We start from the raw sequence: 24,463 nt of genomic DNA, 5'->3' as shown, positions 1-24,463 counted from the left end.
TCTTTCGGAACCAAAAACCCGGTCTTTTCGCTTGGTCGCGGCTAAGAGCGCCTACCGTTAAAAAGCAGCTGTATAAGCTACAGTAGGTCACGATAGGTTATAATGACTAGGAAGGATAGATAAATTTTGCGGAAGCCCCGAGAAGCAGAGAAATTAATGACGGCATATTATCTTGTCAAATCAGGTGAAATGGAAGGAGATTCATTCTAACAATATTGCCTTCAGGCTACAACGTGCAGGAATCGAAGATATCACCTGTGAAAACGCCACCACAATTTTCGCGAACCTCACAAGCACACAGATAGTTTGGTTGTGAAGCAAAACAAACCTGCTAACGAGAGCGAGTTAATCCCAAGTAGCCATTGATGGGGAGTGACGTACAGACGAAGTTTCGGAGTTGTGTGGTTCACGGCCTCCGCAAACACAGAGGTGATCTGTGGACCACTGCGTGTCTCACCACCAAACCAAGCACTCGTTTTCTGTCTGCTTCATGCGGATGATTGCTGTTGCATTTCCCGGAAACTAATCGCCCGTTAATTTGCTGTGCTGCAGTGCGTTAAAAAGGGAAGTTTGCTTGATATACTATCCACTTAACTGCTACTTTTACAGTATTAATACAACAGATTCTACATAGCCCAGAATTTTGTAGCCCCGATAAACCAGCATGCAGCCTAGCTTGAGATTTCGCTGGTTTGAACGCAGTTATAAGCCAAAGTGCTATAACATACACCAAATTCAGCCTTCACGGTCTTTCCGGTTTGTACGATGATTGTACAAAATCCCTTGGCGACCGGCATATAGATAAGAAATCTGTCCTGAGTGGTCTGTAAAAAAAGCCGAATTTGTGAACTTGACCACATTTATATAAAGTTACCGGACGAAATTCTGGAGATTAAATAAATAATCATCAAATTTAGATCAGCAAAACTGCAATTTCCCCAGAAAAAAGCAATTGCACAAGATCCTATCCATGCCAGTAAGCACGAGCCCAGTTTCAGTCTACGGGGTAAAATGCAGATTTTGAAATTATGATAGTAAAAAAGGCGTCTATTTTAACGATATATTAACACATTCCCCTGTGGAAAGACTTATCTGACACCGCATTCCGAATATGTACCACGCTAACTCGAAGCCTTGTATTACTGTCCTAACGGTGGATTGTGACGACACTAGATATAAGCAAAGTTCAAATGCGCCATGAAGTGAAAGCAAAAAAATTAGAACATCGAAACCCGCAGAGAATCGTGATTCTCATCAATGCCAAAGATATTTCGTAATTAGTCGCTGCTGATAAACACCCAAAGGCTTTTTTAAACAACGACCAGTTGTATGGTACCCTAAGTGTTAAACATACTTTGTCTTTCTGACTCGACTTTTCCTTTTCCCGACGACGCAAATCCGAAAGAAAAGCTTGGAAGAGGGACTCCCGCTCGCGAGACTTTTCTATACCTTTAAATCTTTCATCTCGACCATATTTTGAAGCGAAATCCGAGAATGAAGACCTGAAATATGACAGGGCTTCAAAGTAATATCTCGCATAAACGTCTCGCTTAGAACTATGTAGCGCAGCGGCTTCTAAAACGGAGCATTCAATGCTCTAAAAAAGTCTTACAGACTAATGCAGCAAAAAACCAAAGATCGACGCAACAGCAAACATAAAGCCACTAAATAAAAGTACTAACTTTGGGTTAAGATTGGCTCCTGTGAGAAGCTCATTAAACCCCTCCTTCTTTTCCCGCATTTTATTTTTCTTTTCACGTCGCTCTTCCTCTGCTCGCTCCCTTACATATGCCTCGAACGCCTGCTTTCTTTCTTCACAAGTGAGCAAGAGGTACCTCTGATCGAATACAATCTTATGCAATTCCTTGTCCCAGGTGGAGAAAGCCGATACCTGAAACGATAATGCATCAAAACATGAGGAAAAAAACAACTTTTCTGTGACCACAACACGCACCTGCTTATCAATTAACATCTGTCGAAATTGCTGAAGGCGGACTTCAAGCGGTAGGCTAGCTTGATCCTTTGCGGCCCGTTCAAATGCCTCCTTCGCCGTGTCTATCGTAGCCAGTTCACCAATGTGTTGCTTCGCTCCCTCGTCCACCACCATCATTTCAGTCCTCGAAGTTACGTCCTGAGCTTCCACTTGGCGCCTCGTCGTTGCCTCCTCTCTGTGCAAAACAAGGGTCATGAAGGACGAAGGCTTCGGAATCCAATGCTCTGCGTGAAATAACTTACAACCGTGCCTTTTTGATTGGAGGATCCTGTGGCGCTGGTGTCCCGGATCTCTCGTTGTCGACATCAATAGAATCCTTTTCCTCATTAGGCGGCTTCTCAAGCAAACGCTCAACATCCGCACGACCCTTCAGCTCCTCGGGCGTTTCCCAAACACTAATGCGTTTACTAGGATTGAAAAAGAAGACCCGACCATCGCCAGTCCAGACCACACACCATGGCGTTCCGGTAACAGCTGTACTGGATATAGGTCGGCTAGTATCCTTTTGCTCTGCTTCCTTTTCCTTTTCGGGTTCAAGCTGATGCTCCACAGTCGGCTGTCGAGATGAACTCTCAGGTTTCCTTTCAACGACCGATGATTGCTGACTCTGGGAAGGCTTAGAGTCCGTGGAGATGTCATTTGAACCGGAGTGGAGCTGCAAAATGGGAATACGCGTTCAGTAATCCAAACAGAAGCACGACCGAAAAATGCAACCTACAGTATTCAAGGAAAATCACCCGCAATCTCAGGCCAACAACATCTATAATACATACGTCTACAGATAAGTCACTTTTATTTAAATGCTATCCAGATAGAAAACATTTCCTCTTAAGGCATTTATCACAAGAACAGATCACTAGTATTAGTCTCCACTAGATCATATCAGCGGTTTTATATTTTGATGCAGGCTTCCAAACGCCTCAACTTCTTTTATTCAATGAGACTTTTTTTCCGCTACTTCCAAGCACAACGTCAAAATTAGCAAATACGCACCTTGTCTTGCGAGTTTGTGGACGGTGCCGGCGCAACCGATGTCTTCGACTGCGGGTCACCCATATCTTTGGATCCACCTGGACAAAAGACAAGGCAGAAAATGAGGTTCTCAAAGCTACATCCATATCTAAAAAACTGCAAACGAACGCCAAGGTGGACCGACAAAAACCGATCATCTTCAAAAATACGGACCCGCACCTTCCCAATCGATGAGAACCTGCGGCTTCTCCCATGTTGTTTGACCTGTTTGACTGTTGTGGAAGTAGGATTTGCCATCACCACTCTGGTACTCAGTCCATGCAGCAACATCAGGCGGCTTCACAGGTAGCGGATTCGCTTGGATTGGAATGCTCGAGGGTTGACTAACAGCAGGAGCTTGTGATGAAGGAACATTTCCTGGTTTTTCAACATCACCTTGCCTGATTATAGTAACACTGTCAGGACGATCCCATCGCGTTTCGCGGCTGTGCATATTGTAGTAGTAGACCTTGCCATCCGCAGCGACATTTTCAATCCATATTTCCTCCTTGGAATTGGAAGATGGAGCTGAGGCTCCCAAAGACTGTACTGGTGGCTGTCCAGGTAGGGGTGGTACACCAGGGAAGTTGCTCGGCGGCATCCCACGCTGTGAAGGTGGTGGCATGTTGTACATCCCCATGGGCCCAGCGTGCATCATAGGTGGAACTGCTGATGGTGGAAAAGCCATTGGCATGAAGGATCCCGGCGGCCCGCTCGGCAATGACGACACTCCCGGTTGATAAACGCCTTGTGAGGTGCCATAGGGCGGAATTGGGTATGGTGGCATGGAACTAGGTGGCATTTGCCCAGAATGAATGGTAGATGATACGTCGCCGTCAGACGGTCCAGATGGTAAAAGCGGTCCACCAGTTTGTGGCATACCGCTAGAAGAAGCATCAACTTCTTGCGCTGGCTGTGACATGTCGCCGCCTGCTGAAACACTAGACTGTGATGGCATTCCATACTGATGCGAAGGTGCACCAGTCGGTGGTGGCGCTCCCGATTGACCTAAATTACGCAAGTATAACTTAGTAACCATAAGAATAAAATACTCGGCAAAAGGTATCAGCAAAAAGTAGTAATACCATCATACGGTGGAACGCCTTGCCCATTGGGCGATCCCGGCGGATAAGTGCCTCCAGGGGGAGGAACACTTCTGGGGGGCGCCATATAGCCTGCTCTTGGCGGACCATAACCCGGTGGTCCCATTTCGGGCACATTCGGACCTCCGTTCATCATCGGTCTTGGGCACGGAGGACCACCCAGGAATGGTCCAGGTGGTGGCCCAAAGCCCCTTGGAGGTGGTGGAACACGAGGACGGATGCCCGGCGGCATTTGTTGAAAATCTTCCGGAAAACATTCCTGATCATAGTAGCCATCCATATTCTCACCACTAGGGTCACCTTCACTCATTCTAATCGGAAAACGCTGTGGAGGGTACCTAGGAGGCCCTCTATGTGAAATGTCAAAAGGTCGCGGTGGCCCATCAAAAGGCCTAGGTGGACCCCTGTACCCTGGCATTCCAGGGGGCCGCATACCAAGTGGGCCAACTCTACAGCATGACGTTATTTAAACCAAATTTGTACCTCATGCCCATGGGACGCGGCCCTCGTATCACCGGACCACGACAGCCCATCGGTGGCATGATGGGTGGCCTCATGCCAAGACGAAATGACTGGGGCATACCAGGCCGGTGAACGCTCTGAGCGGGACTATTGAACGGTGTAGTAAACTGACCAGCTCCTTACCTGAATATCGGCATTGACTGCTTCGACTGAGGACTCTGTGGCTCATCCTCCTCATTAACACGCTCAACAACCTCCCCGGGAACAACACCTTCATCGGACATCTTGACACAAACGAAACAAGCTGTTGGATCGACGCGTTCAAACAAAGAAGTGTCGTTTCAAATAAAAATCCCATTGCAAATCTGCCCCCTGCAACTAATTCTTATGGGTATCTTAGTATTAATATCATTTTTTTTTCAATTGATATCTTTTACGACCTTGCCTACGCAAGCAACGATCTCTTTCTCTCCTAAAAAAATCAAAAGCAAAATGCAAATTAACGTTCCAATAAATATACCATGTTTAATACCTGGAAGCTCAGAATTTTAATTTTAAGTTTGCAACCTTACCTTTTGTGGCATTATAACCATGCAGCCCAAATCAGCCCTATCCACGCGCGCAACTGTAGTGTAATACAATAGTGGTTTATCCCTTGGTTTTGGTGAGGCGCGACCTTTGTACTTTGAATTAGCCCCCTTGTACCCAGCTGGGTGGGCCGGCCTTTTGGGCCATGCCAATAGCCCGGACACCTTCTCCGCGCTGAATATATATTCTGCCCGAGTGTTTCGTCTTCAGGGAGTCTCGGGACGCTACAGTAGCGCCTCAAATCTCTTCTGAAGTTGTAATAAGCCAAAGCATTATAGAATGCTATACGACTAACACACGGAGAAGCTGGGGGTCATAAAATGCCTCAAGGGCATGCCGCAGAGTGGAAGTACGAGTCGTAAGAATTCGCATTGACCGCACAGTTAAACACCCGGTTGAGCCAAAACATCAAACCACCACATAACCCCAACTCCTAGATATTCTCCTGTACTGCCCATCGTAACGTAGTTGGTGCCATTGATACCACCTACAAACCACGAACACCAACCAACAGATTTCGTGCATTCGCGAATGCATTTGACCCCAAGGTCACCGAAGTATCCCGACAGTCTCATCGTAGTATGGTATTCGTCTTCCTTTGGAACTGCAATAGCAGATGGAGACTGTACTGCCTACACGGGGCTCAAGGGTGAATGATGGCGCACATCGTGGTTGCCCTTCACCAGCCTTGGGAAAATTGGCCTAAAAGCGGAGCCATTTAATTGAAGACGGTTTGCGGTAGCTTCACGGGACAGACATCTCGCAACTACTCCTCACAGCCACTTTGCCCCCATTTCAGTGCTGCCCAGCTGCCCATCTAGATCACAATCATCAAATAAGTACTTGGAAGTGTCGCTTGCTCAAGCAATTAACCTCGTCACATAGATCTACAACGAGCTCGTCCGTTGATTTAAGTGTTAATAATCTCCTTGCAGAACAAGAGATTGGGATAGTCGCCGAAGGTAGACGTCAGCTTTACCCATCCTGTTAGGAGTCTTTATAGGCTCAGCTATTCGCAGCAGGTACCCCTGTTCTATTCAGCTACTGAAATCAGGATATTCGTACATTTGGATCGGGTCTGTTTACCGTTAACACCAATGCTGTGCTTGACCCTTCCCTGCAGCAGTAACAAATCGTAATGCATCCTACCAGTGTACAGAAGTACTTGGAGGCCATTAGCATGGCTCGAAGGTCACACTGCAAAGTGTAATCATAACCTGGGGAGACTGAAGTGCCCGTGTAGTTAAATACAGTTAAGCAAAATACCATACCACCGCGTGCTAGCATTTGACATTTGCATTGCCCATCTTCTTCATCGGATTAAGTTTCTTAGTCCACATAGATTTAAACAATTTTTGGGACGATAATGTGTCGGTTCGGATCACCACTGCAGCCTAAAGGAATTGTAAAGTAGATTCACTTTCTAACATCTGGTATTTTACGCAGGAATTAATAACGTCTTTTCTCATATGTAAGTAACGAGAGCCATGCAACTAGCCTCTCACCCCTTCTGTACGCAAACAGAAGGTGGTCCTCCGAACCGTCACGACTCATTGCAACTTCAAGGAAGACGACGTTGACAGCAGCGACGGGCTAACCCCATCTGGAAGGACAAACTCCCCAATTTTCACATTTAGTTACTGAACTCTAACGTTACAGAAAGAAGGCAGCTGCAGCAGGCGGTTGATTCGGCCAAGACCCCCAGTAGAAGGATTACAATTCCGTCGGCATCTGACAAGTACTCTAATCCCCTGTTTTATAAGCTTACTAACGAGTGAAACTGGGTCACACTTGAATGGTTTGAAAAAAGTCAATTACAGAATCATATGCGGTATTTGCGAGAGGATGCTATTCACGTAAGCAAACGATTCATCCTCCACGTCTCTACTAACGAAACCTACAGAGACGGCTGAGCAAGGGGCAGAGGAATAGATACAGAATACCAATTTCGTGAAAGTACTTTAAAGCTTGTCTTTTACCGGACGGCTCTCTCATTGGCGCACACAGTGCACTCGTCGCGGAGTACTATCCGCATAGGCTAAATCTCCTCCGTACCAGACGATACTATAAATAGCAAAGATTACTTAGGAAAGAAAATAATCTCCAACGTAGCAATGAAAAAAATATAATTTTGTTCATTGTCCCGAGCTCAGCTTAGTGTCTACCGTCCCGACAAAATGATTAATCAAGTCTAGAAATGGTAATCTTTAATTTAGTACTCTTACAAACTCCGATCTACCAGAAGGCCGTACAAACAGGAATTCAAACTGACAGCCCTGGTATTCATACAGAACGGAAAGTTTGGAAATAGTGCAACACGGGATGTGAGTACGTCAATGCGTGTGAACATGTCGCCAAGATTCAAAAGGGTTTGCTTTGATCTTGAGGGCGAGCAGTGCAGTAGAGCCCAAGCATTAGTGAGGACCGTTAGCTTTACCGTTTGTGCCTTTAGTGAATGGGAAAACAGTGTATAAAAGCTAGCGTTCACGAATGCAGTACACGTCGAAGTCCTCCTTCACGACTCCTAGAACGCTTGAAAACTGAGGCGGTTTAAGCTAACCCAATTCGCAATGCACCAAGTATGATGAGGAAGTAACTTGGCCCTAAAATGGCTAAATCAGTTCATGCGGTAGAGCCAATGGATTCATTTGCACAAAAAAGACAGGCAAAAGCATTTGCGTTCGTAGTACAGGTCCCGGGCTCGACCGGTTGCCTAACAGTCCATTGCCCTTGCGCAACTTGCACTAAGGCGCACCACTGAGCTTGAGCTCGAACAGGGCATGTACACATCTGTTTGCAGCACCAACACAACCCAATAAACGTATATTACTAGGCCCAATTGATGGACGAGTCCCACTAAAGGTTGATTTCCTACAACCGAACCGGTGGGTTGTACGTTGATATATTTATTTCCAACAGTATCCACCACTTGATCCATGAAGCATTCAACAAAAATCTCTTCAGCAAACCCAGAGCCCAAGAAAAACATCCGAAGCAGTAGCAGTGTCTAACCCAAAGGTGCTTCGAAGAGAAATCATTCCAATGTAGTCCGGGAAACTAACATGCCAAGCCATAGTCACTGCTGTAATCAATGACGCAAAAGCCGACAATTGGACCAAGAATGTAATCCCATGTTGATATTGATATCAATTGCCAAAACTCCGGACCCTCCAGTTCCGAGTCCCTGACATTAGCAATAAGTAAGGTCTCAAAATCTACTTTTGTGACTGATAAACTCCCTTAGACAAATTATCATCTTGTACGCGACACCCAATCTCAAACAGCATTTGTACAATAATCGATGGTAGGACGAAATTTGGTCATGTCAAGGTAGATACCAATCCCCAACCACTTTTCGGGCCCCAAGTCTCGTGGACAGTTGATTTAATGTGAAAAACCGGCAGATTCATCGTAAGTGTCACCAATGACCAATCTAAAGTCAGTACGAATGTTTACGTGTCAGTGTAGCTGGTACTTTTCTTGAAGGCCTGCAGAAGATTCCTTTAATCGAAAAAAGCGAATAGATGGTTTCGTTCGCCAACTACAAACAATATTGTCCTGATCGTATGATAAAGCAAAGTTATTCGTCTTTGAAAGCTCATCGTTCAGAATTGATGTCAACCTTTAACCTTTTGTAGAACATGAGCGGCCCTACAGCCTGCTTGATAGTAAAAAAAATTGAAAGAATTCTCCAGACAGCCAACTTCGATCACGTTGACGACGTAGACCGGTCGATCGCGAATCAATAACCAGAGGGGGCGAGACACGTAAAGAGGGATAAAGGCGCTACACAAAGCGCCCGTGGCCACAGCATCGGGGTTCGTGCAAGGATGCACAAAGTGGTGGTTGCCACCGCCAAACTCCACGAGACATTAGGCAAGTCTGAGCTGATACAAGTTCAAAGGGTAGCCCAAACTCCTAAGTGAGCAGCCTAACCACGTGGCAAAGAACAATCTTGGACGAAATGAGACCAGCGATGCAGTAATAGATTTAACTTCATCTATCACTAGTGGTTACATTAGTTATTAACGAAATAACTTACTCAAACGGCGATTGCATATTATTTTCAATAAAACCAGTAGCACATCTTCCATTCAAATGATTTATTTATTGTACAATTCCACCCGAAAGTAAACCCATTGTTTAGACCATGATGCCATCTATGCAGGCTAAGTAATGGGACATTTCAACAGCAGCCTGGAGGTTTGTGTACCCAGGACGACCAACAATGTGGCCAAAGGCGAGCATGTTTTTTGGCAGTGTAGCCACGCCGAAAGAGGAAGCAGGAGGCGGCACAAGGGGTGAATTTTCTGAAATGAAGACAGTCTTAATGTTTGTAATATTTAATGCAGCATTAAACGGAAAAAATCGAGATATATGAACACAAAGGACTTGGTAGACTTAAGCTTTACAAGAACATTACACCGCTCAGTGAATGAAAAAAAGGCCGTGATTAAAGAACAAGCTTCCAATTCGTTGCAACCACAACACACCAGGATAATTGTAACTGAAGAAATAGCTATCAACAACGCCCCAAATTTGCGAATAGGTGGGTTTTTAACGGAGAAATAATAACCCAACATGGCAGCATTAGTAACTGTGAATGAAACAAACAGCATCATTTTCGAAGTAAAAGTACAACTAACAAATTGACTCAATACTAGTTAGTAAGAAGCGACTCAGACATCGACATGCGCTTCACGGCAAAAAACAAGGAATTAGCGTGATATTAGCTGGCGAGAAAAATAAGCAGGACAAGTGCTTCCATGCTGGCCAAAATCTTAAGGGGGTTTTGATATGGAGGTCAGACCAAACCAGGTTCGTGTTCATAATTAAGTGGATTGTCGGATGAACACGAACGGTCTTCCTTTCCATGTACATGAGATTTGCCCATGCTCATAGGAACATATTTTTTAAATCATAAACTTCACCGTCATCAAACACGTTTACGCTAGAATCATGCCACTACGTCTGTATAAGTACACTAGATCTGAAGGTTAAGATGACACATATACCCAAACTACCGAATGCAGACTTACCTATATGCCTGATAACGTATACTCTATTGGGACACAGAACCCAGTAGCAACCTCACCAGGCAAGAATAATGAAGGAACTAAACGGGGCGACCACAGACAGACCAGTCGCGCACCTCCTTCCACATCTAGGTGGCAAGCGCCCCATATTGAGGCCAAAGCCTACCGACAGCCAATAGAAATGTGGTAGTGCAGTGATTTAGTTGAACAAACAAATTACGCCTCATTGTAAATATCAGGGATTTTAAAGCATGGTCGTATTTAACTCTAACAGTATTAGGATAACACATAAAAAATTTACCAAGGATAAGCGTCTCATCCAAGCGGAAGACGGAGGCACCCTTACAAAAACTCTTCAACAATATTTCGGTTACCGCAACGGTATGTAACGCCTCCAGCGTCCCTCCCTCTTACTTCTACCTTCGTTCCTTCGGAACGAGCAGCTTGGTCAGAGGAAGACATCTCTTACCAAAACAAGCGTTAAAGTGTGCATGGAATCGGGGCTGCATGAAACCGATGTTCATTTGCTCCTAAAGGGCCAGTGGCGGCCTCCGGTCACAAGTTTTGCACGTCCCGACGGCCTCTCACATAGAATGTACCTTCAAACAAGTAGGCATTACAAATATACACGCTTCCAATCAATTATACATGTATACATTGGTGTTGATGACTACTACACTTTGCTGTCATTGTGTTCTTTAAACTTCTAAGATTTGGGGGCTTGAATTTCGATGTTTTAGTGGTTTAGAATGGTGAGTTCTGAAGACTTTTCGGATAGTTTTTAAATAAACGTTTATGAATGGCTGTTTTTAATGATTCTGGTAATAAGTGCATCGTCTCATCGAGTTTTTTTGCAAGTGCTTTAAAACGAGCCTTCATCCCGCGAGTAACGGTTTGGATCACATTTTCACTTACATTTTAGTTTGGTTCTTGTATGTGGTCAAGTTTACTATAATTCAGTCGATATAATATTTTTGCCAACATTTGTTTGTTCGGTGAGGGTCCCTCTCCCTTTGTTAGGATCAGATAACTCCGCTTCACGAGCATTGAAAATACGTGTCGATTAAATATTAGCAAGGCTGTTTTTGTTTTACTGGGGACATGTAAGTAGAACTAATGTCTTGTTACATGCAACGACGTGAAATGTCTGTACCGGCATCGAATTTCAAGGACGAGATTTGTCTTCTAAGAAGTTCGGGCGGCACTTTGATGGTACGATGTTGGAATTATGGGAACCCCCTTGCTGAAGTTTTAAGCTATTCAGGTGTAAAAACAAATAGGGATTTTCCCAGTTCATGACATACAAATGAGTACCATTTAGAAAATCGATGCATGAATGCTATCAATGCCAGAATGCATGCAGAAGTTGAGATCCTGTTTCAACAGGCGGTGCTCTAGAGCACCATTGCCTAAGTATTCTGACTACTGTAATCATTATGGGTTGCCTCAGAGACGCTGTCAGCGTTTCGCATTATCCAAGTTTTGTTCCTTGGATATGGGGATCCATAGATTTCCTCGCAATCTCGTTTATTAAATTAGCGGGAATAGTTCATTTTTTTGCTGTGATTTGAAGTAGCAGTCGTACCACGAAAGTGAACAACTATGCGACAAAATTAGGAAGTTGTTGATCTTGACAGTCCCTGATAGGAACCGAAAATTCGGTTTCCTTGTTAGTGGGCAGAAAAATTTCATCCACTTTTATCTCTACAATTTATTTCCATGCAGGGTAAAAGAATGACTAGATCGCTGTCAATCTGGATGTTGTGTATCTTTTAATTAATTGACAATTAAACGAAGTGTGTCTCGGATAATGCACTAGTTAATGCCAGAATTGTAGGTGTGTCATTAAAGTCCGGGGGAGTAACACCCTTGTCTTTCCAGTAAAACTTCGATAAAAAGCCCTTTCTGATTCCATGGACAGTTATACATTAAAAAGGCTGATGCAGTTGGCGATTCCGGATGCATGCTAAACAACTTTTGCTACCGAAGGAATGGATGAAAAGCCTAAATCTAAGTTACTTTGTGCGCCCAACAAGTTACCATCGATGGTGGAGAGTTCAAGAAAGAAGCGAGTGTTGAAATGCGTGTGCCACTTGTCGAGACGCTTTAGCTTCCTGTAATCCACCATGTAGATTACGACAATGCAGAAGAAGTTGGAAGAATACGTTAGCTCGAACATTTTGCAATGATTATAGCATTTTTCAATCCGTCACAATCCAATCGAACTAACCAATGGGCACGAAAAGATTAATTTGCTATTTCGAGACTAAAAGAGCATTGAAGCATTAGAATTCTTTCATTACACAGAAGTACCGTAGTTCTAAATAAATGCGAATGCCTTATGGTGATTAATGTTTAGTCGTCATTTCCATTTGTCAATAGTAATAAGGTTATTTAGTACTAAGACTGATAACTCATTTAGGAATAAGCTGGATTCAAGAGCACCCTTACACACCATTTAGCATTTTATGTTCCAGAACATATTATTTTAACCCACCATGAATGTCACCAAGGGTTGACTTAAATGTTTTGTATTCCATCTTCATTCGCATGATGTCTTGATTCTACCCGCCCTGTAGACGTGGTTACGAAACGGTTATCTGAGCTTATTACAAGCATCCCTGACCTAAACGGGTCAACTCGCCTAATATGTAAAAAGTTAACCGCGATTTCTTTAAAAATGTATGTCATTGCAATTGACCAAATGAATTCCGCTTTCCAAGGGGTTTTAATTTTGGAAAAAGCTCACTTTTCTCATAACAGATAGAAGGATCTGACCCACAAAGTCATCATGATCGGGAGGAGCCTTAACTTGAGCACTGATTTCCATCGGTGAAACGCTTGAGGAGAAATATTCTTTCTACCGGCGGGCGATTGAAAAAAGGAGGGCGGGGGAAATGATAGAGGGGAGTGGAGATGGTGACTGCTACTATAGGACAGCGCACGACCACACACACTAATACAGAGTGAACACAGCCCTCCACCTCGTCGTTCACTTGAGTGTGTCTTAGGTCTTTTCCGTGCGTGAAGTATGCCTAAATTGCTGCCCCTGCAGGCTGTCTACTTTTGTCTTCTCGACATCACTAACCCCACTAATTTTTTCCTAGTCTTTCGAAAGTTTAACCATGTTTACTCCAATTCTTTAAATTATTCCAGTTGTTTCGATTTCGGGAATGAGTATTTTAAAGAGCATTTTATTATACTCTTTTTCATTTTAAAATTAAACAGTCTTGTACCTCAGTGGTCCACTTAAGTTGATGCCCATCCGTTGCCGAGGCAAAGTATTCAGGCAGAAGCGATCACGAAGCAAGCATAATGACAACCCAACGACTGTAATAACCTAAAATCCATAGTTTCAGGTACATTGTCCATACCATCTTCCTGAAGTGACACTGATCTATGAAGTAACAAGCCAAATACAACATAAGCATGATTCTATGCTAATAAGCTATTCGCCTATGAAGACTCAGGGACATATGGGTTAAAGTTTTGTGCCGCCTTAAGAATACTTTGTTATTCGAGAGGTTCACAATAACTTGATCTTTGAAATTCCCAGTGTAAAGGTGAGTGAAACCCTTTGGTTTATTTCTCGCATGCACCAACCTACGCATTTTGGAGGCGTAACGGACTGCAAGAAGTGATTGGCAGAGTCACCACTGAGTGTATTCTCAAACGAAGCTTGATGCAGGGCGTGGTTATAGAGATACTGATTCCACCTGCTCTTAGAAGACCTCCACAGAATGAATCATGCCACAGCTCATGCACCCCCAAACTGTCTACGGCATAGGAAGCATTTGAAGCTATGTTGACACACTTACTCATCCATGATCATGGATAAGCGAGTTTGAAATTTTATGATAGGGTTGCACAGAGCGGTTTTAGAGCCTGATCTTGCTAGACCACTTACGAAGAGCTCTGTTTACCATGAATTGATTAAAGAAGAGAAAAGTTAATTTGCGAGACGTTAAAAGTGTGTTGTCTGACTCGAACGATTTACTGGAGAAGAAAAGGGAACTCATTTACCGGGAGTAAAAAGAAAATTAACTACCGCCTTGGGATGCAGCACAACCACCCAAAACAAGTTTCAACAACTTGTCTCTGATCTGGACTAGCTAAAAATGTTTCCGTCTTTGATGCACTTTCAATGTGTTATCGCTTGATATTTCAATCTGTTTCCTTATCCTAGAACAGAATTTGGTGTACCGCCTTACTTTGTGCCTGGTAAAGAGGTCGTACTACTGGGTGGCTTAAAGGTGGAGGCTCAAGTCACCACCTCCGGAACAAGCTCAAAAAATATGTAAAGTGTGAGATATGCCATTCATTTGAGATTTGCCAATGGCTAGTTATTTTGAAAGCACCACTGTGGTTTAGGCAAACTGCTCACGAGTTCGTTGTTTGCTGGTCGATCCAGGCCACGCAATGGGATTTTAATTTCAAAGCAGCATTTCCATCTAGCATCCTTAATTTGTTCTTAATTCTGGTGCATCAAGCCCCGGAATGCATTTTTTGTCACGTCACATCAGAATGTTCTTTCATCATGAATTCGCAGTGCATGTAATATTTTCCAAATGTAATTAACTTGAAAAAGCACGTTGATGGTCTTCATCAATTCTAGCAATAGGAGTGTGTCACTGGGGTTGATGTAAAGAGGCCAATCGTTAGAGAAGGCCTTGTGAAGGAGCAAACGCCATGTGACCTACCGTGTGCGGTCCTCGCATCAGTCTTGTGTGGGGCGCTCTGGGCAGTCATGGAATTTACCCGTTTCACAGGAGCATTGGGTGTCATTCTGCGGTGCCGTGGTGAATTGCAGCTGTGGTGGAGTGTTGGTGGTTGTGTGATCTTACGTGTGCATGCAGGGTTCGGATTTTCTAGTCTATTTTTTCCAATAATCCATCATCATGTTCTGTGCCGATGATGCGGCTACGTCAGTCAGCCTTTATTACCTTCACCGTGTGACTGGCAGTTATAATTCAAGGGATGCGATGTGCAAAGAATAATTCAAAAATTATTGCTGAAATCACTCTCAATAATCATTGCGTCATCTACCAGCAAAATCTGTAGCCGCGACCAAATTAAATATGCGCAGCTACAACTCCACCAACAGATCACTTTTTGGAAATACTTTCCGAGTACCTGGAATGCTAATTACTTTGACTGCATATACGCATTTGTTTGTAGATTTAAAAAGTTGTATGATTTCTTTCTAAAATGAACTGATGAATTGGCTTTGCTGAAGGTGTTTCAACTCTCAGTGCTTGCTAATGAACTTGCCGTGCATTACGATGCACATATATACCTGCGTGTTTAATAGGAAACACTACACCAGGCACAATGTATCCTTTTCTGCTTACCCTCCGATTTGAAATGGGAGCGCAGTGTTCAGGAGTCCGTTTAATCTAAGTGATCCTTCTCTTTGTTAATAAAAAAAGCCTGTTCTTCCATCTCGAGAAAAAGGATGTCCCCACGGCGGGCAGCAAGGGTCTGCGGCGCAACACTTGTGAGCGCACGAGTCATTGAATGAGGCGCAGATACCGCAACATTTGTTCTCACCATCGCAAGTTGCATCGTTGATTGCCTGGTGACAAAATGGCATGACTTATGGTTCTCGTTAATGTATTTGTCGAGAACTCACGGTTTTGTCAACTCTAAGATGCACCAAGTTCCCTTCTCGATAGCTTTTCATTGACTTAGTCACTGTTCTGAATATCCACTTATTCGATAGACACTGACGAGAGTTAGTAACTGCGACCGTAATTTAATTATGCTTTACTAGTCTTGGTTAACTATAATCGGGAGTTCTTCTTCAAATAAAATATTTGCAGAGTCAAAATTTTAGGCTATATTATGCAGGCTAAGCGCACTTTAATCCCACTTGCCAAATTCTCACTAATATCCCCTTTCCCGAACAAATTCCAACTTCTTTTGAAGGGAACTAATCTCATTAAATGTCTATTTATTTACCAGCAAGCATAAAAGAATAAAAAGGTGGCTGCAACTCAGGCGAGTGCTCTTAAATATGAGTGGGGGAATTGGTTTGATTGCAATTATGTATCTGGGTAGCATATTTACTGATGCTGATGGAAATGCCGAGTTGTTTCTCCGATTTGACCCGATAAAATAGCTTATTACCGTGTCCTTACATAAATGCACGAATTCACACCCGTTTCCAGGTGACACCATATAAGCTAGAACTCAATGGCCAAAATCGAATGGAGTTATCTAAAAAAAGGCTTTACACAAGGGCAAGAGCTAACTGTACCCCAAAAAAAAATCAAAAGAATAGTTGGATCGAGGTGTGTGATGAGTAATGAAATGTGGCTCGTCTTTTGCTTTTCACAGTGTACATTTCACCTTCACTCATCTCACGCTTCGCACATCTTGAATAGTGGCATATCAACACACCGGAAATTCTGGTTTTTCACATCACTTTGGATTTTAATTGGACCTTATTTAGTTAATAACAGTAACGAACCTACTTTTACTCTATTATTTCTGAGTAAAGAACAGTTTCAAATAGCTTAGCAGATCTTTAAAATGTGCCGTTCACTGCTGGTACACACATTTTTAATCCCTCAGCACTTCAGCGTTCTTTGCCTGTTAGTAGGTTATGCGTTAGTGTGTGGTGATTATTTCAAAAAGCTGTACTGATTGTTTTCAGGAAGGTGTGTGCTCAAAGAAATTGTCGCCAAAGTATAGTCCTAATCTGATTCGAAAATTCCCTTCTCCGTTTCACACTTATCGAAAATAAGAGGTTACAATAAGCTAAAAAATACTTCCTTCCTACTATTCACTATTATCTGGTCATAAAGATCTAATTGATAATCGAAGTGAACTACTTTAATTATTGTCATCGGCAGAAGCAATACAGGCCCGCAAACAGGCCCCTTGGCGATTGGTTACCACGATCGATTACAGTTTCGGTTTTTTCTAATGAACTTAATAAACATTTTTTACTTTGAAAAAGTGGTTAAAGGAAAATGAACAAAAGTGTGCAAATGGAACGAAATAGCGAAAGAGAAGTATAGCACAACTAAAGGTGTCCAAGGATAATGGTATTCGACCCATGAATAAGACAATCGATCAAGATAAGCACTTGGAACAAATAAAATAGTACAATCCGTCGAGAAGCCATTAATAGCAGTCTCTTCTCTTGCTCACTTACCAGATCGTACAAATCTTCTTAGCTAAAGTAGAGTTTACTCCACTTTGGGAGATCGTATCATCTTTATATTCTACTACACCATAAGAGGTTGAAGATAGGAGTATGTCCAGCATATCCTAAGTTAAATGGCCTTACTTCAGAAAAAGCTAGTCGAAAAAGTTCTGGAAAACGTGGATTGCTATTGGGGTGAAAAATTACGATGGATAGCAGGAAGTAGCGCAATCAAACCGTCAAACAGAGGTTGTCATGAGTCTAAGGTTCTCAGACCTAGATCCGATGTGCAACCTTGATGACCTGTAAGGTGAACTTGGAGAATGATGAAATGCTACTTGTCGGCAGTAAGAAGGACCATCAGGTTGTCACAGCACACCGTTCGTTTACGCGCAACCAAGACCTCCATGCAGCACATCTCCATTGTTCTTCAACTGGAGCTTCTTGCTATGCACACTCCCCACCACTCCAATCACCACAGCACAATCAGGCGTCCCATTACAAAACAGACACGTGGTGGGGATCGTACTAGCAAGTTAATTGAGCTTGAACCACTGTCCTTTTTTGAAGTAGCTTTTGATGACTATCAGCAAGGAGGAGGGAAGGTGCAGCGAGCTGGGTGTTTGTCATTCTCAAGGTCGGTGAAGTGCCTGCATTATTTCAACGCCTCGAAAATCTGAGAACCGAGTGTTGTATTTCATGCACTAAAGTGCACTTCATCGGTTGTTCGGAGCGCCTTCTTAATTCTTGCCGATTCCCTGTGAGTGTTAGAGGTAATAAAGTGTGTATCCAATGCATGCGCAAAAATCCCCGCACTCTCAACCGTTTTGAACTGTTTCGAGTTCCTTCTTCAAGGTCAACTTGGTAGGTGGCAAGACCCAAGCGATGGGTCTGATAGGCAAAATTGGGCTGATTTGAGTTGTCTCTGCAATGCTGACACAAGTGCTACTTTCGAATATGCATTTTTTAAGTGGTAGTCGATTATTTTGTACTGTTGGAAATACTTCCGTCCCCATTCCATTGGGTTGTAGCCTAAAAGAAAGTGCAGCATTTTAGGTGCAAGACTAACGCACAGCAGCTTGGTGCTGGAGCCAGCCAGTCCGGTTTTGAGAGGGAAAATCACAATTTTCGATTGTAGAAAGGTTTTCTTTCTCCCCTATATTGGCATTTTGCACTCATGACAAACAGGTATACATTGACCTGGGTTTATTACTTACTATTAAACTGCTCTTCCTCAAAACCTGTTAAAGGTGCAATTATTTTGGGACATTAACATTCTTCCTGGCTTGTGGTAATAGGAACGTTGTCGGATGGTCTCAGGAGGTAATGCAACCGAAAGAGCAAAATGTGTTTGATCCCTTGTGCGCCGTCCTTGGGCCGATCACCCTTAAAATACGCTATGACCTCATCGATGGACTCAAACCTTTTCGCGAAAATATCGCGTCAGTAGTGTGCGGGCAAGTAAATATGTTTAGATGATGGCAGACATGAGATTTTAAAAATTTCCAAGGCGCTCTGACTTTATTTCATGCCTGCAAAAAGTCACTCTTATTTTCCTATTTGGACAGTGTGATCTCTTTACCCAGTCAGAGATAAGCTCTGTGCTACAGCATAACATTTCCTAATTTTACCGAAGTTGCACAAAACACAAGGCAGACATTTTAGCCCGCCCCATTAGGTCCCTTGCTCTCGTGATGCCATCCGTGTCTTCCGCCTCCTAACCCTTCCATATTAGCATATTACAGTTATTTACAGGCTCCTAATCTCGTATCTCGAGTCGTGCAGCGCCAAGTAAACTACCACCACAATTTAGGTACCAAGGATGACTGTGATATCGAGTGATTTGTGGTGAAGCTACTATCGCTAATTTTTAGGGTAGGATCTGGTGATTTCCTGAGGGAATACGAGAATGCCTTGTAAAATGAAGAAATTATTTTTGAGGATTCACATACTCCCACTCGTCCGCCTCTAGGCTTTTTCATGATTTATAGGTGTGGAAATAGTAAAAGTGCTTTGTAGTTAATGTATGTAAACAAATCTTTGATTCACAATCTTACACTTTGACACTTTATATATCCTCGTACAAAAATAGTTCAGTGTTTTCCTGTGGGATTAGTTTAAATCTTAAAGCAGAAGAAATTATTCGGTGTAAGCTCTTTTGAGTTTTAGTTGAAATTATGAAAATTCCTTTAATGATCACTGATGCGTATGCATTTAAGTTGGTTATAGTTCACCACTTTGGAAGTTTGACCCGTAACTGACGAACACTTTCAACGACTACCTAATCGCCACCTAGGCAATATTTACACTATCAACTCATTCTTCTTAGAATCATGGAGGTCAGAAACTTCCACTGCTTTAGCTGTGTACTCCCTTCTGCATCTAGCATTAACAAACAAATCATAGCTCAAGCATGGGCTTTGGTACTTCAAGAAGCAGAGCGTGTGCTGGCAGTGTCTCCTTTCACCTTACCATTGCATTATTATCATTTTCCATCAGCGATGAATGCAAGATCTTCGAAACCTGACATAATTTGAGATCTCTTTTTGGGTAATTTGCTACACAGTCTTACAACACCAACTCAAGACACCCCTTATGTGTAAAAAAATTTCCAATTTAAATAAAAATTAGTCCTCAAGTGTGCGTAAGAAGCAGGAATCTTGCCTTCAAACCTATTTGGAAGATTTTGCGAGTTTATACCGTAGTCATAGATTTGCCAAATAGAAGTTGTTAAGGCAAAGTAAATGTATTGAAACTCTAACCAGGGATAAGGTGTATCCTATTCATTTTTTACCCCAAGTAGCAGACTTGGTAGACAACTTATTGTAAAAATATCATGAAGTATTCGATCACACAAAAGCTTGACATTCTCTCCCATTGATGACATTGACTACCAATCATTCCCGTTAAATTCACAATTCTTGCTTCTCCTCTGCTAACTAAAATTGACACCACGTGGAGCTTTCAGAGTTATTGAAACCAGAAAAGTCAAACGCTTCTTTCTGTGAAACGCTTTGCTCAAACAACTAGAAAATCTTAAGCATCTTCTGGTCGACAGCCTCGACAGCGGAACAGCTTTTTCGCTTTTCCTAATTTAAGTTGATCTTACGAGACTTTTATTTGAACCAGCTCAGCAGGCACTCAAGCAATTTGCTGTGCTGAAGATTGCTCAACATGATGTTACACATCCTATGCCCAAATGGACTTTTAAGGTTCTTCGATAGGATAGTCAACATTGTTTCTAATTCACAAGACAGCGACTCGTCATTTGGAGTAGATGGTCTACGGTGGTGTAATAAACCTTCAACACAACGCCACTAAGCTTTGTTCGTCAATTGAAAGCTGTTGATTTTGAGGCGTTTTCTCGAATATTAGCATTAACTAGTTTTTGTGACTCAACATAATCAGAGGATGAAGAGGAACTTGAAACCCATGCTATCACACCAGCGTGGAGTTTTATTTTCTTTTAGCAGATTTTATTTTCCTTGCCATGACTTTTTATGTCCTCATAATTTGGCATGTTAAAGAAATATCGCCATACTACCAGGAAGCAAAATTCTGTCTTTGTTCACTTAAAAGCCAAATTTTTTAGTTTACCCTGGCAACAATCTGGACTTTTCTACTATTATATACCAATCATTACCGAGAAGAAGTAATCAGCCATAGAACTGAGGATTTTTCAAAGCAGGATCGGATACTTGGGATTGAACCTTCCCAGGACATTTTGCTCGACCTAATTTCTGTGGGTCTGTTAGCAATGTCAAACTAAGTTTCGCCACCTTATTTTTTGCAAACTTGGTCCAAAGGTTTTCCAATGATCTTCTGCACCACATCCCTGCAAATGGCATGCTAGCAAAACAACCAGCTCAAGGCTAAGACGGCTTTGAGAACCACTGACCGTTTTAACTAATCTGCTTGCTATTCAGGAACTTTCAACTGAGTCTAATATTTCTCACATTGAGTCACAATGGAGTATTCCAGTACTTATACGACTGAGATCAAAGTTTTCTTCGTTCAATTCTAATTGGTGACATGTAGACCAGCTTTTAACTATGTAAGGGCAACTCTGGTGAAAGCTTCTGGTTGAATGCCAAAAATTCTCGAGTCACAAAAAAGACGATCTAAGTAAAAATGCTTGTAATTCAGATGAAGAAATTACTGCAACTCTCTGAGTCTGCGCCGATACCACAATAAAGCACACCACTATAGAGAAATAATTTATTGTTAGTGTACAAGACAGTTGTTTGGCCGTGGGCAGGGATCTTAGAGAGTGAAGACCCTACGTGGTTAAATGCACATTAAAACAAATATCAGCTCGATACCCTTTTGGTAAGGCAATGGGAAACCTGGATTTTCTTGTTTTTGGAGAGGGAATGGTGACGAGAGATTATGGTCACGCGGTTAGTAGGATTAGCTACTAACCTAAGAGATGTATTTAAACTGCATCTACTGACTCATTATTGCTCCATCAAATCCGTTTTCTGCGTTTTGAACTTATGAAGGTGCGAAATAAAGTGTTAACTTTCCAGTTTTCATCACACACTGGTGAATGTTTACTATAGTAGCTTGAGATTAGCTAACGTAATCGCTTAAACTTTCAACGATTTATTAGTATTCCCTGTAACACCTAAAGGCGAGGAGAGCTTTGACGTAAGATTGTACTAATTTACTTTTACTGTATTTTGGTTAAATAATTAGAATCAATTAACCTGAAGTTCATATTTCCGGATACTTAAATCTTGCTTCACTGATGGACGTTTTGCAAGTAGTGATGGATCCTTTTCTATTATCAGTGATACTGAATTTTTCAACCCGGAGGTACAAAAAAATCAATGTAAATTAGGGGTGTGGAGGTTCCAGTTGCCCCTTTTCTCAGAAAACAAAAGATTCGCATTTGCAAAAAACGTTAACGATGGCAGAAAAATCTTGAGAATTTCGCTAAAGTTTGCGACGTAAGCGCCTGCCAACGCGCATTCCTTTCACGAGCGAACCTGTGGGAATGCATATTCCAGATGCAAACGTTTCCATTTGTGCAACTCACCACGACGGTGTACCTTAGCATTGGCAGGTTAATCCGTGGGGCTTCTAAAGAGGTGCTTTTCACTTGAGTAGCCTCCTTATGCTTGAACTAGCTTTCTACTCCCCCCTTATGCAGATTTCTTTTAATACGATGGAAGTTTAGTAATATCGTGTGCTGCCCATACATTCCAATAAGGTGCCGTTACATCTCATTTTTCTGCATCATATGGTCCAAGGAAGAAAACTGGGTGGTGATGGCAGTGTTCAGCTAAACACATATAAGAAAGTGGAATTGAAGTAGTGTTGAAATAAACTGCTGAACTAGACATCCTAACTTTCCGCTTTTATGTCCAAAATCTGCGCCGATGTTTATGGTATTGTATATAACTCAAATCCCCACGTATTGCAGGGTTGCTTCACATTTGAGTCAAGATCATTCACAAAATTTTGAGATATCAAAAGGGTGGCCGCTGCAATTAAAACCACTGCTAATTTCTGTGCGACTAACTGTTAAACAACAAAAACGTCGCCACAAATAGGTTAGTAGTTGCCAGTTAATAAGAGAATAGACGAATTTCAAGCTGCTTCTTCATTTTGAGTGCCTACCAATGATTCCACTGAATGGCATAGCTCTACAAAACAGTGCACATTAGAATGGTATGAGTTTCATTTTGGCATGCAATTTCCATCTACAAAATGTGCGTTTTGCTTGAACTATTTCCAACAAAATACACACTTGTCAAGTAATCAAAAGATACCTTGATTGAGCTGTCGGCAGACATCAGAGCCAACACCCTTTTTCTAAGGGTACCCTTTCTCACGGGATGATTTCGACGCCCTTATTGGATTTGCTTCGACTACCGACTCACGATCATGCAAAAGAATGGTTTGATTAATTTATCAAATACGAACATTTTAAACTCATACGGCTCAAAAATCACTAAAGGCTTTAAAAATTTCCGACTCGGTTGGAGCTAAAATGAGAAACAAGCATGCTTTTCAATATTTGTTCCCTCATTCGGGGGTTCGCTAGTGGAATCGATGTGTGCAAATGGTCTTAGCACGTAACCCCTACTGTGTAAGTAAAATGTTTGTTATTTTCAAAAAGCCATGGTCTTTCCAAAACATTCCTGCTATTTTCCGCGCTTGCCAGCTACTTTTATTCATCCACTTTACCCACAGATGTCGATTAAGGTGTCGTCGCAGCCTTGAATGCACACAAGAAAACGGTGATCATCCAGACCCGACTGATTTTTAAAATACGCATAGGATTAAATGAGGAAAATTGCGATGAAAATCAAAAACCCTAAAAGTCAGGATAGTTTCAGTTCCATCTAAGACGAAAACTTTGACAACAGTGCAGAATACCCGGATCCCAACGTAACATCGATGCGATCTACTAAGTAAAATAGGCCAGGCATTCATACCTGCCCAAATTTAGGCGTGAGGTATATCTTTGCAGTCACCACAAAGTCACACATATAACTGCTCATCAGGGACATTATCCTAAAGCCGAAATTCGGCTTGCATTGGGGTATTCAGAAGGAAGAAAGTCGAATGAGTGCCATTCTGTGGTGATCATCGCAGGCAGTCATTTTCGTCAAGAGATGCTCGACCATGAAACCATTCACATATAGAAGTATAAATTATACTGAAATTACGTCGGAAGCCCATGAAATTTATGAGGCGCTTAGAAAAGCTAATCCGAAAATTTCGTGAAGCTAACAAAATCAAGACTCCGAATTTGCGACAAATTCGGTCGACAGAAAACTCAATTCAGTTAGTAGCTCAACAACAAAGTTGTACAAATTAAAACCTTTAATTTTACTGTAATTGTAGTCCGCTAAACTCAGAGTCTGTTAAGCCAAATTCGCAGTGGAGGACGCATTGAAAATACTTGGAATACGGGATAATTTTGTGTTGCAAATAAATATTCAGGGAAAGCATGAGTAATTCGGACGTTAGACTTTGACAGAGGGCTGCGTTTTGACACTATAAGAAAAGGTATTAACAATGACAAAATCTGACTTACACTAAGTAGAAAGCAAGTTAATTCTTATTATAAGTGCAGCAAACCATTTACCACAACCCAATGGAG

At 42.3% G+C, this 24,463-nt stretch overlaps 3 protein-coding genes across 3 annotated transcripts; all 3 read right to left on the bottom strand. All coding sequences in view use genetic code 11, as the record gives it.

Moving 5' to 3' along the window:
• Window positions 1-226: 226 nt before the first annotated feature.
• On the bottom strand, window positions 227-4,853 carry EGR_01646 (Transcription elongation regulator; the record flags this gene model as incomplete). The annotated part of the gene is made up of 11 exons (XM_024490895.1): window positions 227-331; window positions 729-824; window positions 1,355-1,502; window positions 1,683-1,891; window positions 1,955-2,168; window positions 2,236-2,648; window positions 2,987-3,063; window positions 3,179-4,012; window positions 4,090-4,556; window positions 4,591-4,716; window positions 4,753-4,853. 11 exons carry the CDS (start codon window positions 4,851-4,853, stop codon window positions 227-229), a joined length of 2,790 nt encoding a protein of 929 aa, XP_024354760.1.
• A 3,902-nt stretch (window positions 4,854-8,755) lies between these two features.
• On the bottom strand, window positions 8,756-12,372 carry EGR_01645 (hypothetical protein; the record flags this gene model as incomplete). The annotated part of the gene is made up of 4 exons (XM_024490894.1): window positions 8,756-8,818; window positions 8,862-9,017; window positions 9,307-9,467; window positions 12,234-12,372. The coding sequence occupies 4 exons, from the start codon at window positions 12,370-12,372 to the stop codon at window positions 8,756-8,758; spliced, it is 519 nt and encodes a 172-aa protein (XP_024354759.1).
• A 3,212-nt stretch (window positions 12,373-15,584) lies between these two features.
• Window positions 15,585-17,770, bottom strand: EGR_01644 (hypothetical protein; the record flags this gene model as incomplete). Its single annotated transcript, XM_024490893.1, has 2 exons — window positions 15,585-15,768; window positions 17,685-17,770. 2 exons carry the CDS (start codon window positions 17,768-17,770, stop codon window positions 15,585-15,587), a joined length of 270 nt encoding a protein of 89 aa, XP_024354758.1.
• Between the last annotated feature and the right edge of the window lie 6,693 nt (window positions 17,771-24,463).

Source organism: Echinococcus granulosus (genome assembly GCF_000524195.1).
Source record: "Echinococcus granulosus chromosome Unknown EG_S00006, whole genome shotgun sequence".
Lineage (NCBI taxonomy): Eukaryota > Metazoa > Platyhelminthes > Cestoda > Cyclophyllidea > Taeniidae > Echinococcus > Echinococcus granulosus.
The sequence above is the reverse complement of the archived record's forward strand: the minus strand, read 5'-3'. Positions and strand labels throughout refer to the sequence as shown.